Source organism: Bufo gargarizans, chromosome 5 (assembly GCF_014858855.1).
Source record: "Bufo gargarizans isolate SCDJY-AF-19 chromosome 5, ASM1485885v1, whole genome shotgun sequence".
In the NCBI taxonomy this organism is placed as follows: domain Eukaryota; kingdom Metazoa; phylum Chordata; class Amphibia; order Anura; family Bufonidae; genus Bufo; species Bufo gargarizans.
In genome coordinates, this window is record NC_058084.1 from 483,495,261 (window position 1) to 483,508,654 (window position 13,394).

The 13,394-nt window shown below is 46.8% G+C and overlaps 1 protein-coding gene across 1 annotated transcript in view; it reads left to right on the plus strand.

The window, feature by feature from the left end:
• Window positions 1-13,394, plus strand: part of OBSCN (obscurin, cytoskeletal calmodulin and titin-interacting RhoGEF) — a 452,890-nt gene that overhangs the window by 179,207 nt on the left and 260,289 nt on the right. The window contains 4 exon segments of the mRNA XM_044292830.1: window positions 276-542; window positions 5,772-6,038; window positions 10,721-10,981; window positions 11,398-11,670. Of these exon segments, the coding sequence (XP_044148765.1) occupies window positions 276-542; window positions 5,772-6,038; window positions 10,721-10,981; window positions 11,398-11,670 (1,068 nt within the window).

A 13,394-nucleotide genomic window follows, 5' to 3' on the forward strand; every position in this document is an offset into this window, starting at 1 on the left:
TCTAGGGTAGGACAGAGCACTATGAGGTCCGTGTAGAGCTCACAGGGGCTCTGTGATCTGCTGTTCAGGGTCTGCAGTGGACGTGAGGCCTTAGGCTGGATTTCCTGGACTACTGATGAGATACGATATAGGACTGTGCGTACACGGTCCCCTCGTAGAGTGGCTCCACCTCTGGACAACTCCGTTATCATATGTGCATGCTTTACCTGTTCTGATTTCTGACCTACACGCTGCACATTCTGACATCTTCTGTGGATTCTCTTTCATTTCCTCAGCTTTACCTGTGCTCTTCACCCGGCCACTCCAGAACGTTGACGCCCAGGAGGAGCACACAGTCACCCTGCAATGCCAGGTATCCAAGGCCGGGGCTGCAGTAGAATGGAGGAGGGCAGGGTTAGGATTACAAGCAGGGAGCAAGTATGAAATGCAGCAGAAAGGAAATGTGAGGGAGCTGCTGATCCACCACCTGAGGCTGGAGGACACTGGAGAATACACCTGTGATTCCGGAGACCAGGAGACCAAGGCCTATCTGACAGTCACAGGTAAGTGTCACCTGAGGGAAGCCCTGCAGATATTATACCTGCTGTTCATGTTCTTATCTCAGGCCAAAGATCTCAGACAAAACGTTGAAACTCAAATGTCCATGAACCGTCTGTTAGAGATATTTCTGCCAAAATAGCAGAGCCCACCACAGTAAGCGGGCGGCATAATGTGGCGCTAATGATGTGTGCCGCACACAATATATAACTACTGACTGAATACATAGAGTTCAACTGTTTCCTCTATAAAACAGAACCGCATCATCTCGTCAGCTGACCCGTCTTACAATATAGCGTCTCTTCTTAATGGATCTGTCTTCTTTCTTGACATCATTGTAGTCAGCTGCTACAAGATAAGCAGCTTCTTATATATAGATATATAAACCATGCTGGTATAACCTGGGCATCTCCTGTATATAATTATATATGTACAGCTGGTATAACCTGGGCATCTCCTGTATATAGTTACAGACGTGGACAAAATTGTTGGTACCCTTTGGTCAATGAAAGAAAAAGTCACAATGGTCACAGAAATAACTTTAATCTGACAAAAGTAATAATAAATTAAAATTCTATAAATGTTAACCAATGAAAGTCAGACATTGTTTTTCAACCATGCTTCAACAGAATTATGTAAAAAAATAAACTCATGAAACAGGCATGGACAAAAATGATGGTACCCCTAACTTAATATTTTGTTGCGCAACCTTTTGAGGCAATCACTGCAATCAAACGCTTCCTGTAACTGTCAATGAGACATCTGCACCTCTCAGCAGGTATTTTGGCCCACTCCTCATGAGCAAACTGCTCCAGTTGTGTCCGGTTTGAAGGGTGCCTTTTCCAGACTGCATGTTTCAGCTCCTTCCAAAGATGCTCAATAGGATTGAGGTCAGGGCTCATAGAAGGCCACTTTAGAATAGTCCAATTTTTTCCTCTTAGCCATTCTTGGGTGTTTTTAGCGGTGTGTTTTGGGTCATTGTCCTGTTGCAAGACCCATGACCTGCGACTGAGACCAAGCTTTCTGACACTGGCTAGTACATTTCTCTCTAGAATTCCTTGATAGTCTTGAGATTTCATTGTACCCTGCACAGATTCAAGACACCCTGTGCCAGACGCAGCAAAGCAGCCCCAGAACATAACAGAGCCTCCTCCATGTTTCACAGTAGGGACAGTGTTCTTTTCTTGATATGCTTCATTTTTTCGTCTGTGAACATACAGCTGATGTGCCTTGGCAAAAACTTCGATTTTTGTCTCATCTGTCCACAGGACATTCTCCCAGAAGCTTTGTGGCTTGTCAACATGTAGTTTGGCATATTCCAGTCTTGCTTTTTTATGATTCGTTTTCAACAATGGTGTCCTCCTTGGTCGTCTCCCATGTAGTCCACTTTGGCTCAAACAACGACGGATGGTGCGATCTGACACTGATGTTCCTTGAGCATGAAGTTCACCTTGAATCTCTTTAGAAGTCTTTCTAGGCTCTTTTGTTACCATTCGGATTATCCGTCTCTTAGATTTGTCATCAATTTTCCTCCTGCGGCCACGTCCAGGGAGGTTGGCTACAGTCCCATGGATCTTAAACTTATGAATAATATGTGCAACTGTACTCACAGGAACATCTAGTTGCTTGGAGATGGTCTTATAGCCTTTACCTTTAACATGCTTGTCTATAATTTTCTTTCTGATCTCTTGAGACAGCTCTTTCCTTTGCTTCCTCTGGTCCATGTCGAGTGTGGTACACACCATATCACCAAACAACACAGTGATTACCTGGAGCCATATATATAGGCCCAATGGCTGATTACAAGGTTGTAGACACCTGTGATGCTAATTAGTGGACACACCTTGAATTAACATGTCCCTTTGGTCACATTATGTTCTGTGTTTTCTAGGGGTACCATCATTTTTGTCCATGCCTGTTTCATGAGTTTATTTTTTTACATAATTCTGTTGAAGCATGGTTGAAAAACAATGTCTGACTTTCATTGGTTAACATTTATAGAATTTTAATTTATTATTACTTTTGTCAGATTAAAGTTATTTCTGTGACCATTGTGACTTTTTCTTTCATTGACCAAAGGGTACCAACAATTTTGTCCACGTCTGTATATATGTACAGCTGGTATAACCTGGGCATCTCCTGTATATAATTATATATGTACAGCTGATATAACCTGGGCCTCTCCTGTATATAATTATATATGTGCAGCTGGTATAACCTGGGCATCTCCTGTATATAGTTATATATGTACAGCTGGTATAACCTGGGCATCTCCTGTATATAGTTATATATGTACAGCTGGTATAACCTGGGCATCTCCTGTATATAATTATATATGTGCAGCTGGTATAACCTGGGCATCTCCTGTATATAATTATATATGTACAGCTGGTATAACCTGGGCATCTCCTGTATATAGTTATATATGTACAGCTGGTATAACCTGGGTATCTCCTGTATATAATTATATATGTACAGCTGATATAACCTGGGCATCTCCTGTATATAGTTATATATGTACAGCTGGTATAACCTGGGCATCTCCTGTATATAATGATATATGTACAGCTGGTATAACCTGGGCATCTCCTGTATATAATGATATATGTACAGCTGATATAACCTGGGTATCTCCTGTATATAATTATATATGTACAGCTGGTATAACCCGGGTATCTCCTGTATATAATTATATATGTACAGCTGGTATAACCTGGGTATCTCCTGTATATAATTATATATGTACAGCTGGTATAACCTGGGTATCTCCTGTATATAATTATATATGTACAGCTGGTATAACCTGGGCATCTCCTGTATATAATTATATATAAACCATGCTGGTATAACCTGGGCATCTCCTGTATATAATTATATATGTACAGCTGGTATAACCTGGGTATATCATGTATATAATTATATATGTACGGCTGGTATAACCTGGGCATCTCCTGTATATAGTTATATATGTACAGCTGGTATAACCTGGGCATCTCCTGTATATAATGATATATGTACAGCTGATATAACCTGGGTATCTCCTGTATATAATTATATATGTACAGCTGATATAACCTGGGCATCTCCTGTATATAATTATATATGTACAGCTGGTATAACCTGGGCATCTCCTGTATATAATTATATATAAACCATGCTGGTATAACCTGGGCATCTCCTGTATATAATTATATATGTACAGCTGGTATAACCTGGGTATATCATGTATATAATTATATATGTACGGCTGGTATAACCTGGGCATCTCCTGTATATAGTTATATATGTACAGCTGGTATAACCTGGGCATCTCCTGTATATAATTATATATGTACAGCTGGTATAACCTGGGCATCTCCTGTATATAATTATATATGTGCAGCTGGTATAACCTGGGCATCTCCTGTATATAATTATATATGTGCAGCTGGTATAACCTGGGCATCTCCTATATATAATTATATATGTACAGCTGGTATAACCTGGGTATATCATGTATATAATTATATATGTACAGCTGGTATAACCTGGGCATCTCCTGTATATAGTTATATATGTACAGCTGGTATAACCTGGGCATCTCCTGTATATAATTATATATGTACAGCTGGTATAACCTGGGCATCTCCTGTATATAGTTATATATGTACAGCTGGTATAACCTGGGCATCTCCTGTATATAATTATATATGTGCAGCTGGTATAACCTGGGCATCTCCTGTATATAATTATATATGTGCAGCTGGTATAACCTGGGCATCTCCTATATATAATTATATATGTACAGCTGGTATAACCTGGGTATATCATGTATGTCATTATATATGTACAGCTGGTATAACCTGGGTATCTCCTGTATATAATTATATATGTACAGCTGGTATAACCTGGGCATCTCCTGTATATAATTATATATGTACTGCTGGTATAACCTGGGTATCTCCTGTATATAACTATATATGTACAGCTGGTATAACCTGGGTATCTCCTGTATATAATTATATATGTACAGCTGGTATAACCTGGGCATCTCCTGTATATAATTATATAGGTACAGCTGGTATAAGTTATACATCTTCTTGTATATAATGATATGGACCATGCTGGTATAACCTGGGCATCTCCTGTATATAATTATATATGTACAGCTGGTATAACCTGGGCATCTCCTGTATATAATTATATATGTACAGCTGGTATAACCTGGGCATCTCCTGTATATAATTATATATGTACAGCTGGTATAACCTGGGCATCTCCTGTATATAATTATATATGTACAGCTGCTATAACCTGGGTATCTCCTGTATATAATTATATATGTGCAGCTGGTATAACCTGGGCATCTCCTATATATAATTATATATGTACAGCTGGTATAACCTGGGTATATCATGTATATCATTATATATGTACAGCTGGTATAACCTGGGCCTCTCCTGTATATAATTATATATGTACAGCTGGTATAACCTGGGCATCTCTTGTATATAATTATATATGTACAGCTGGTATAACCTGGGCATCTCCTGTATATAATTATATATGTACAGTTGGTATAACCTGGGCATCTCCTGTATATAATTATATATGTACAGCTGGTATAACCTGGGCATCTCCTGTATATAATTATATATGTACAGCTGGTATAACCTGGGTATCTCCTGTATATAATTATATATGTACAGCTGGTATAACCCGGGCATCTCCTGTATATAATTATATATGTACAGCTGGTATAAGTTATACATCTTCTTGTATATAGTGATACGGACCATGCTGGTATAACCTGGGCATCTCCTGTATATAACTATATATGTACAGCTGGTATAACCTGGGCATCTCCTGTATATAACTATATATGTACAGCTGGTATAACCTGGGCATCTCCTGTATATAATTATATATATATGTACAGCTGGTATAACCTGGGCATCTCCTGTATATAATTATATATGTACAGCTGGTATAACCTGGGCATCTCCTGTATATAATTATATATATATGTAGAGCTGGTATAACCTTGGCATCTCCTGTATATAATTATATATATATGTACAGCTGGTATAACCTGGGCATCTCCTGTATATAACTATATATGTACAGCTGGTATAAGTTATACATCTTCTTGTATATAGTGATATGGACTATGCTGGTATAACCTGGGCATCTCCTGTATATAATTATATATGTGCAGCTGGTATAATAGTCCATGTATATCGCTCTCGTTGCAGCCCTCCCCGTTGTGTTTGTGAAGCCTCTGAAGAACACTGTGGTAGAAGATGGGGTGACCGTGACCCTGCGCTGTGAGACCTCTAAGGCCAATGTGCCAGTGGAATGGAGGAAGGGCACAGTGGCAATCTTCCCTTGCGCCAAATATGAAATGAAACAAGAAGAAGCAGTGTCTGAGTTGGTCATCTATGATGCTGAAGCTGAAGATGCTGCAGAGTACACGTGTGACACCGGAGACCAGCAGACCTCATGCACTGTCAAAGTGAATGGTGAGTGAGATCTCTTGATTCCTGGATTGTCCTCTGTCCTTCCAGTCAGTTTCCAGTTGGCGGCTACAGTGTGCTCGTGATTCCGCCAGAGTCCTGTGTAATCATGCGGTTTTTCTGCAGATTGTCTCAAATGTCATCTTTGTTATAATTTACCTAATTCTTCTTGTTCGTCTTCACATGGGGATTCATCCACCTGCCGCGTGTCCTCAGATGGTTCTTGAGCTCTGCCCATGAAGTAGCTGAAGCTCTGGCTGAATGAGCTCGAGATTCGGGAGAGTTTTTCTTTCTCTTTTATATTTGATGCCAATCGTGTCTTTTATCTTCCTACCTACGGGGGGCTTGGAGACCTTTCCCCTTTCTAAGGGCGTTATGAGACAAAAACATGATTATACTTCTAAATACTCTTAGTCCAGGATCCTGACTGTGGAGCATCCGCCTTCACTCGGTCAGCATATGGTCAGTAATCCATCAGTATTGCTAAGGCCAAAAAAACAGGAGTGGATCCAAAACAGAGATGACACGTGAATGGAATATTTCCATGTCTTCTGTGTTTTGTACCCACTCCTGCTTTTGGCTTCGAAATCATGAGTATATCCTGATGCAAAATAGGGACCATGTGATGAAGGCCTCATGGATGCTCCAAAGACAGGATCCGTTGTGTTTATAATTTTTCCATCCTTCTGACAGATCAGAAGAAGGGAAAAATAAATGGTGATGTCAACAAGGCCAAACAGAGACAATAGTGGCCCCGTCATAGAGTGGGGAGAGTGGCAACAGCATGAGGAGTCAACACAGTGGCCCAGTTATATTATGGGGAGGGTGGCAACCGCATGAGGAGTCAACATAGTGGTCAGTCACAGAGTAGTGAGGTGGCAACCGCATGAGGAGTCAAAAAAGTGGCCCAGTCGCAGAGTAATGAGGTGGCAACCACAAGAGGAGTCAACATAATGGTCAGCCACAGAGTGGTGAGGGTGGAAACCGCAAGAGGAGTCAACATAATGGTCAGTCACAGAGTGGTGAGGGTGGCAACCGCAAGAGGAGTCAACATAATGGTCAGCCACAAAGTGGTGAGGGTGGCAAAACCCCTGGACAGAGAATGGCCCCAGCAAGGATGGTGTCAGCGCCAGGCAAACCTGGGCCCACTGCTTCTGCGGGGGCCCACGCAGGTCAGGCAGAACATTGGGGAGTCCCGCAGTCTTACTGAAGAGTCCGGACTCCAGTTCCCGGCTTAGGAGTTCCTGCTCTGACTCAATATATGGTATCCCCAAGCATTGTCAGCATGAGTGGGGACACCCTGTGTATTTAAATGTAAATTCCCATCTCAGACAATGGGGCATATTGCTAGGATATTCCCCTATTGTCTGATAGGTGCAGGTCCCACAATGAGAACGGAGTGAGGAAATGAAGGAGGGCGAGGAAAGTGAAGGTTGTGAAATTGATATTGGCGATGTTAGATTGTGTTGATATATTTCCTTTAGATTCAGGTATTATATCCACTGTATTTGTATTAGTTGGTATCATATATGGAAAGTAAGAAAATATGTCACGGGTAGAGTCACAGGAATTCAAGATAGAGCGGAGGTGCACCCCCTGAGCTGCCACCCGGTCCCCTGTCCCTGCCTACTTGCACCACCCTGCCCTAGGTGACGGAGCGCAACTGCACGACGGTCCCTAACCTACTAAGTGCAAGCAGAGAGAAAGAGACAGCAGGGAAGAGGACAGCCACTGAGAAGTTACAATAAGCAGACAAGAGGTAGAACAAAAACGGAAGGCGAGGCAGTTCAACTAGCCAAGGTCAGTCCAGGAGGTCACGTCAGAACAAGGGAAGAGGCAAAGACAAATCCGTAAACAAGCCGAGGTCAAAATCCGAGAGGTAGCGTCAAGGTACAGGGAGCAGGCAGAAGAGGTGTCAAGAGGCGGATCGAGGTTCAATTCCAGAGGTAGCTTAATAACAATGAAGTACACAGCCTATAGGACGAAAATCACAGGCAACCTGTAGCCAGCAGGCCGTCTGTATTTATAGTGGGGAGTGAGGGTCATGTGACGTGGCCAGCGTCACATGACCAACAGACAAGCAAGTCGAGCACCAAGTGATCAGCTCGGCGCTCAAGGCAGACCTAGGAGCAGGGAGCCTCCCAGCTAGCAAGGTCGCTCTGGGAACGAGGCCAAACACAGATCCTCGCTCCCGAAGCTAAGCAGCAGGTCTGCGGCTGATGGGAGACCGAGTGCGCGTTCGGCGTCCTGTTACAAAATAATTAAGTTAGCTTCAATGTAGCTGGTTTACCGTACTGCCGTCAGCCTGATTACGCGCCCCTCTTTCGGCTTCATTATATGTCCAATGTGTCTTTCGAAGAACTCCAGAGGCATAAGGGTGCACTCCAACCCTGTATCAACTAGGCAGCGTCCCTTCTGGCCTTCCAACTCGGCTTCCATAACGGGGCTGCTGGCAAACAGGTCGTGTTCCTCATGCATAGCGCTTAGCTTCTGGTGTACCGCCCCAGGACGCAAAGCTACTGCAGCGGCCGGAAGTTTAACGTCAGCTCGGATTTCATCTGTTTGGGGCGCTCTCTGGCGATATGGCCGTACTGTCATCAAGCCCAGCAGAGGGGCCCTGTTTTGACGAGCCCACACACCTAAGTTATCCTGGGTGGGTGCTTGGGTCATTTCTGGAGGCCGGGGTAATACTGCCTTCATCTGGGACACTTCCAGCCGGAGTTCAAGTTCTCTCAATTCTGTCCGCAGGGCCTGGACCACGTCCTTTAAGGACTTTGAGTCTTTAGACCCCGACCTGTCCCCTGTAGCATGGGTGCTGCTCACTACTCTCGCCACCACATGCATGTGCTCTTCCTCTCTCTCCACGGTGGCTAGGTAGACGCTGCAGAATGTCATGTCGGCCGTCATCCAGGTCATCTCTTGCAATTTGTCCTGTAAGAACTTGTTGGAGAGCCCTACTATGAACTGGTCTCTCAGTAGCCGGTCCACCTCCCGGAAGGCTCCCATGGCCTCTGGGTCTTGCCGCTGTATTTCATTTAGAATCTCCTGTAGGGCATTGGAGTACCGCATCAGGGTCTCACCCTCTCGCTGTGGTCGGTTGAAGAAGTGGCTCCACAACTGCACTACTTTAGCATCCCCCCTTGGCTTTCTCCAGCAGGGAGAATATTTTCTCTAGGGTGTCTCTCTCAGATTCGGGCCTTACCATCACTTTCCGTCTGACGTCACCGTCTAGAGCCCCCAACGCAACCTCTGCCAGCAGCTCGGGGGTCAGGTAACACATTCTAACTGCACTTCCCACCTTTTCAGTCCAGTCCTGCAATGTCATGTTTTTACTGGAAAATTTTGGCAGCTGACGCAATAGCGCCCCCACTGGGATGTACCCTACTGGCGCGGGCATGGTGGGGGCAAGCTGTATCGGTGGTGTTGGGGCTAGTTGGCCTTTCTTGGGCACCCTGAGTTGGGTCCTGGACCGGCGCCGCTGGAAGGTCTCCTCTCCGTAACGGTCGCTGTATCCTGCCGACTACGCCAAGATGTAAGCCGTGTGTCGGGGTGGGCCTCCCAGGATACAACGAAGTCACGAACAAGGAAAGCAACCTCACCACCAGTTTTTGCCTAAACAGTAATACATAAACTTGGTAATGAGCACGATCACAAATGCTGGTAACACACAATAAATGTACATACACCCAGCCCGAAGGCTGAGACCCTTGTGCTGCACAGCGCGGCGCCCTCCGATGGATGCCGGAGGAAAGTGCTGTAATTTACCTACTGGCGGGAACAACTAAACTGCCACACCTTACCTGCAAGAATCACTGTATGGGTGTGTGGTACGGGCTAGCCTGCGGTGCAGCACAACAGCTTACAATCTTACACAGATCTACAGTATTCCCCCTCCCATAACTGGTCCTGTAGCACGTGCCTGAGTATTCCTTCTGAGCAAAACGCCAGCCTGGTTCGAATTTGTGGGAAGTTTATCAGCTCACCAATGTGAAATGCCACTTTAAGTTATGGAGTCCTTGTAATGAACAATAGCAACACTTGTGGCCTGACACAAACAAGAGACTTCTTCTGGACAGGATCAGGGCCTTGGACACAATCAGCTTCACTGGGCTGTAGTTCTGGTCACTGAAGGGTGCTCCCACACCTGGATGTCCTGGATCCTCTTCCAAGCTCTCCCTAAGATGACTGCTCTCTCTCTCTCTTCCTCTCCAGGCTCTTGCAACTCCACCTCTCATGAATATGGAATAATATGCAGTCTGTAGCTGTGTTTGGGAAACAGCGGCATCTTGTGGCCAAACAGCAGAATGTCAGTCCAGATATTTAACTTAATTTACACAGTGTTCACACAATGAGAGCTGTTTCCTCATCTCACACAGGGGTTAATACATCCCTGCTCATTAATTGGGGGGGGGGGGGGGTAGTATTGTCAGGTGTATCTGCTGTCCACAGGCCCTGACACAAGGACATAGCTTAGAGGGCTAGGCCTGTCAATGGGACTGGCCTAATGCGAACCGTCAAGATGGATGCCACATATCTGTGATCTTTTGGAAAGTATACAGGTGGTGAACGGAGTAGAAAGTATGTAGATCGGCCGTGAGCTTATAGTCTATATGGGCTATAGGCTTTATTTTCGGTCTTATGACCTTGTTTTTTCTTTTTTTTCTTTCTTTTTTTTTTAATATTTACAGTCCTCCAGTTTGTGAAGAGTTTGCAGAGTGTTGAGGCAGAACAGGGGGGCAGCGTCCGTCTCCACTGTGAGGTCTCTGCCAAAATGGCCTCTGTGGAATGGTGGAAAGGAAGCGAGAAGCTACAGCCCAACAACAAGTACGAGATGCGGCAAGATGGAGCCATGCGGGAGTTAATTATTCACAACCTGGAGCTGGAGGACGCTGGAGAATACATGTGTACTGCCCGGAGCAAGAGGACCTCAGCGAGCCTCAGCGTCAGAGGTAAGTCACACAGGGCCACTGCGGGCCCTCAGCACTGAGCAGGGAGGAAAGAGTTAAGAAAGAATGTCACATAATAGTGATAGGAGAGGACATCATGGTTTAGTGGGATCCGACCACTGAGACCTCCACCGATCACCAGACAGAAGGGGCCACAGTGCTCCATGTGGCTGTGCCGAGTACTGCAGCTCAGCCTGACTTGAATGGCACAGACACCGTATATACTAGTGGCTGTCAGACCCCATAATCAATCACTGGTGTCTGTCCAACAATGTTTTACCCCCATTATATTATATCAGTGATGTCATCAGCAGGGGACGGGGCTGTGACAACCTCTCAGACAGGATATACAGGCAGGTTGTCAGCAGAAATAGATGACTATAAAGTAGTACTACCTCTATCATCTTCTCGTCATCTAGAGTTGGACATCACCATTGTTCGTGGTCTGGCGGACCTGTCTGTGTTTGTTGGTGAAGACGCTGTGTTCAGGTGTGAGGTCTCCCATGAGAAGGCCCGGGATGTGGAGTGGAAGCTGCAAGGGATCCTTCTGGAGAACAACCAGATGAACGAAATCTCAGTGGAGAAAGAGAAATCCCATGTGCTGAAGCTGAGCGGTGTCACCCAGGATGACTCGGGGAGCGTCACCTTCAGGGTGGGCCCATACGTGTCTACAGCGGAGCTGACTGTGAAGGGTGAGACGGCCATGAGCAGAGTGTAGGGGGCGTCACCTTCAGGATGGGCCCATACGTGTCTACAGCGGAGCTGACTGTGAAGGGTGAGGCGGCCATGAGCAGAGTGTAGGGGGCGTCACCTTCAGGGTGGGCCCATACGTGTCTACAGCGGAGCTGACTGTGAAGGGTGAGGCGGCCATGAGCAGAGTGTAGGGAGCGTCACCTTCAGGGTGGGCCCATACGTGTCTACAGCGGAGCTGACTGTGAAGGGTAAGGAGGCCATGAGCAGAATGTAGGGAGCGTCACCTTCAGGGTGGGCCCATATGTGTCTACAGCGGAGCTGACTGTGAAGGGTGAGGCGGCCATGAGCAGAGTGTAGGGAGCATCACCTTCAGGGTGGGCCCATACGTGTCTACAGCGGAGCTGACTGTGAAGGGTGAGGCGGCCATGAGCAGAGTGTAGGGGGCGTCACCTTCAGGGTGGGCCCATACGTGTCTACAGCGGAGCTGACTGTGAAGGGTGAGGCGGCCATGAGCAGAATGTAGGGAGTGTAACCTTCAGGGTGGGCCCATACGTGTCTACAGCGGAGCTGACTGTGAAGGGTGAGACGGCCATGAGCAGAATGTAGGGAGTGTAACCTTCAGGGTGGGCCCATACGTGTCTACAGCGGAGCTGACTGTGAAGGGTGAGGCGGCCATGAGCAGAGTGTAGGGAGCGTCACCTTCAGGGTGGGCCCATACGTGTCTACAGCGGAGCTGACTGTGAAGGGTGAGACGGCCATGAGCAGAGTGTAGGGGGCGTCACCTTCAGGATGGGTCCATACGTGTCTACAGCGGAGCTGACTGTGAAGGTGAGGCGGCCATGAGCAGAGTGTAGGGAGGTCACCTTCAGGGTGGGCCCATTACGTGTTCTACAGCGGAGAAGCTGACTGTGAATGGAGTGAGGCCGGCCATGTAGCAGAGTGTAGGGGGGCGTCACCTTCAGGGTGGGCCCATACGTGTCTACAGCGGAGCTGACTGTGAAGGGTTAGGCGGCCATGAGCAGGCAGTGTAGGGAGCGTCACCTTCAGGATGGGCCCATACGTGTGTCTACAGCGGAGCTGACTGTGAAGGGTGAGGCGGCCATGAGCAGAGTGTAGGGAGCGTCACTTCAGGGTGGGCCCATACTGTGTCTACAGCGAGCTGACTGTGAAGGGTGAGGCGGCCATGAGCAGAGTAGTAGGGGGGGTCACCTTCAGGGTGGGCCCTACGTGTCTACAGCGGAGCTGACTGTGAAGGGTGAAGGCGGCCATGAGCAGAGTGTAGGGGGCGTCACTTCAGGGTGGGCCCATACGTGTCTACAGCGGAGCTGACTGTGAAGGGTAGGCGGCCATGAGCAGAGTGTAGGGAGCGTCACCTTCCAGGGTGGGCCCATACGTGTCTACAGCGGAGCTGACTGTGAAGGGTGAGGCGGCCATGAGCAGAGTGTAGGGAGCGTCACCTTCAGGGTGGGCCCATACGTGTCTACAGCGGAGCTGACTGTGAAGGGTAGGCGGCCATGAGCAGAGTGTAGGAGCGTCACCTTCAGGATGGGCCCCTACGTGTCTACAGCGGAGCTGACTGTGAAGGGTGAAGGCGGCCATGAGCAGAGTGTAGGGGGCGTCACCTTCAGGGTGGGCCCATACGTGTCTACAGCAGAGCTGACTGTGAAGGGTAAGGCGGCCATGAGCAGAGTGTAGGGAGCGTCACCTTCAGGGTGGGCCATAC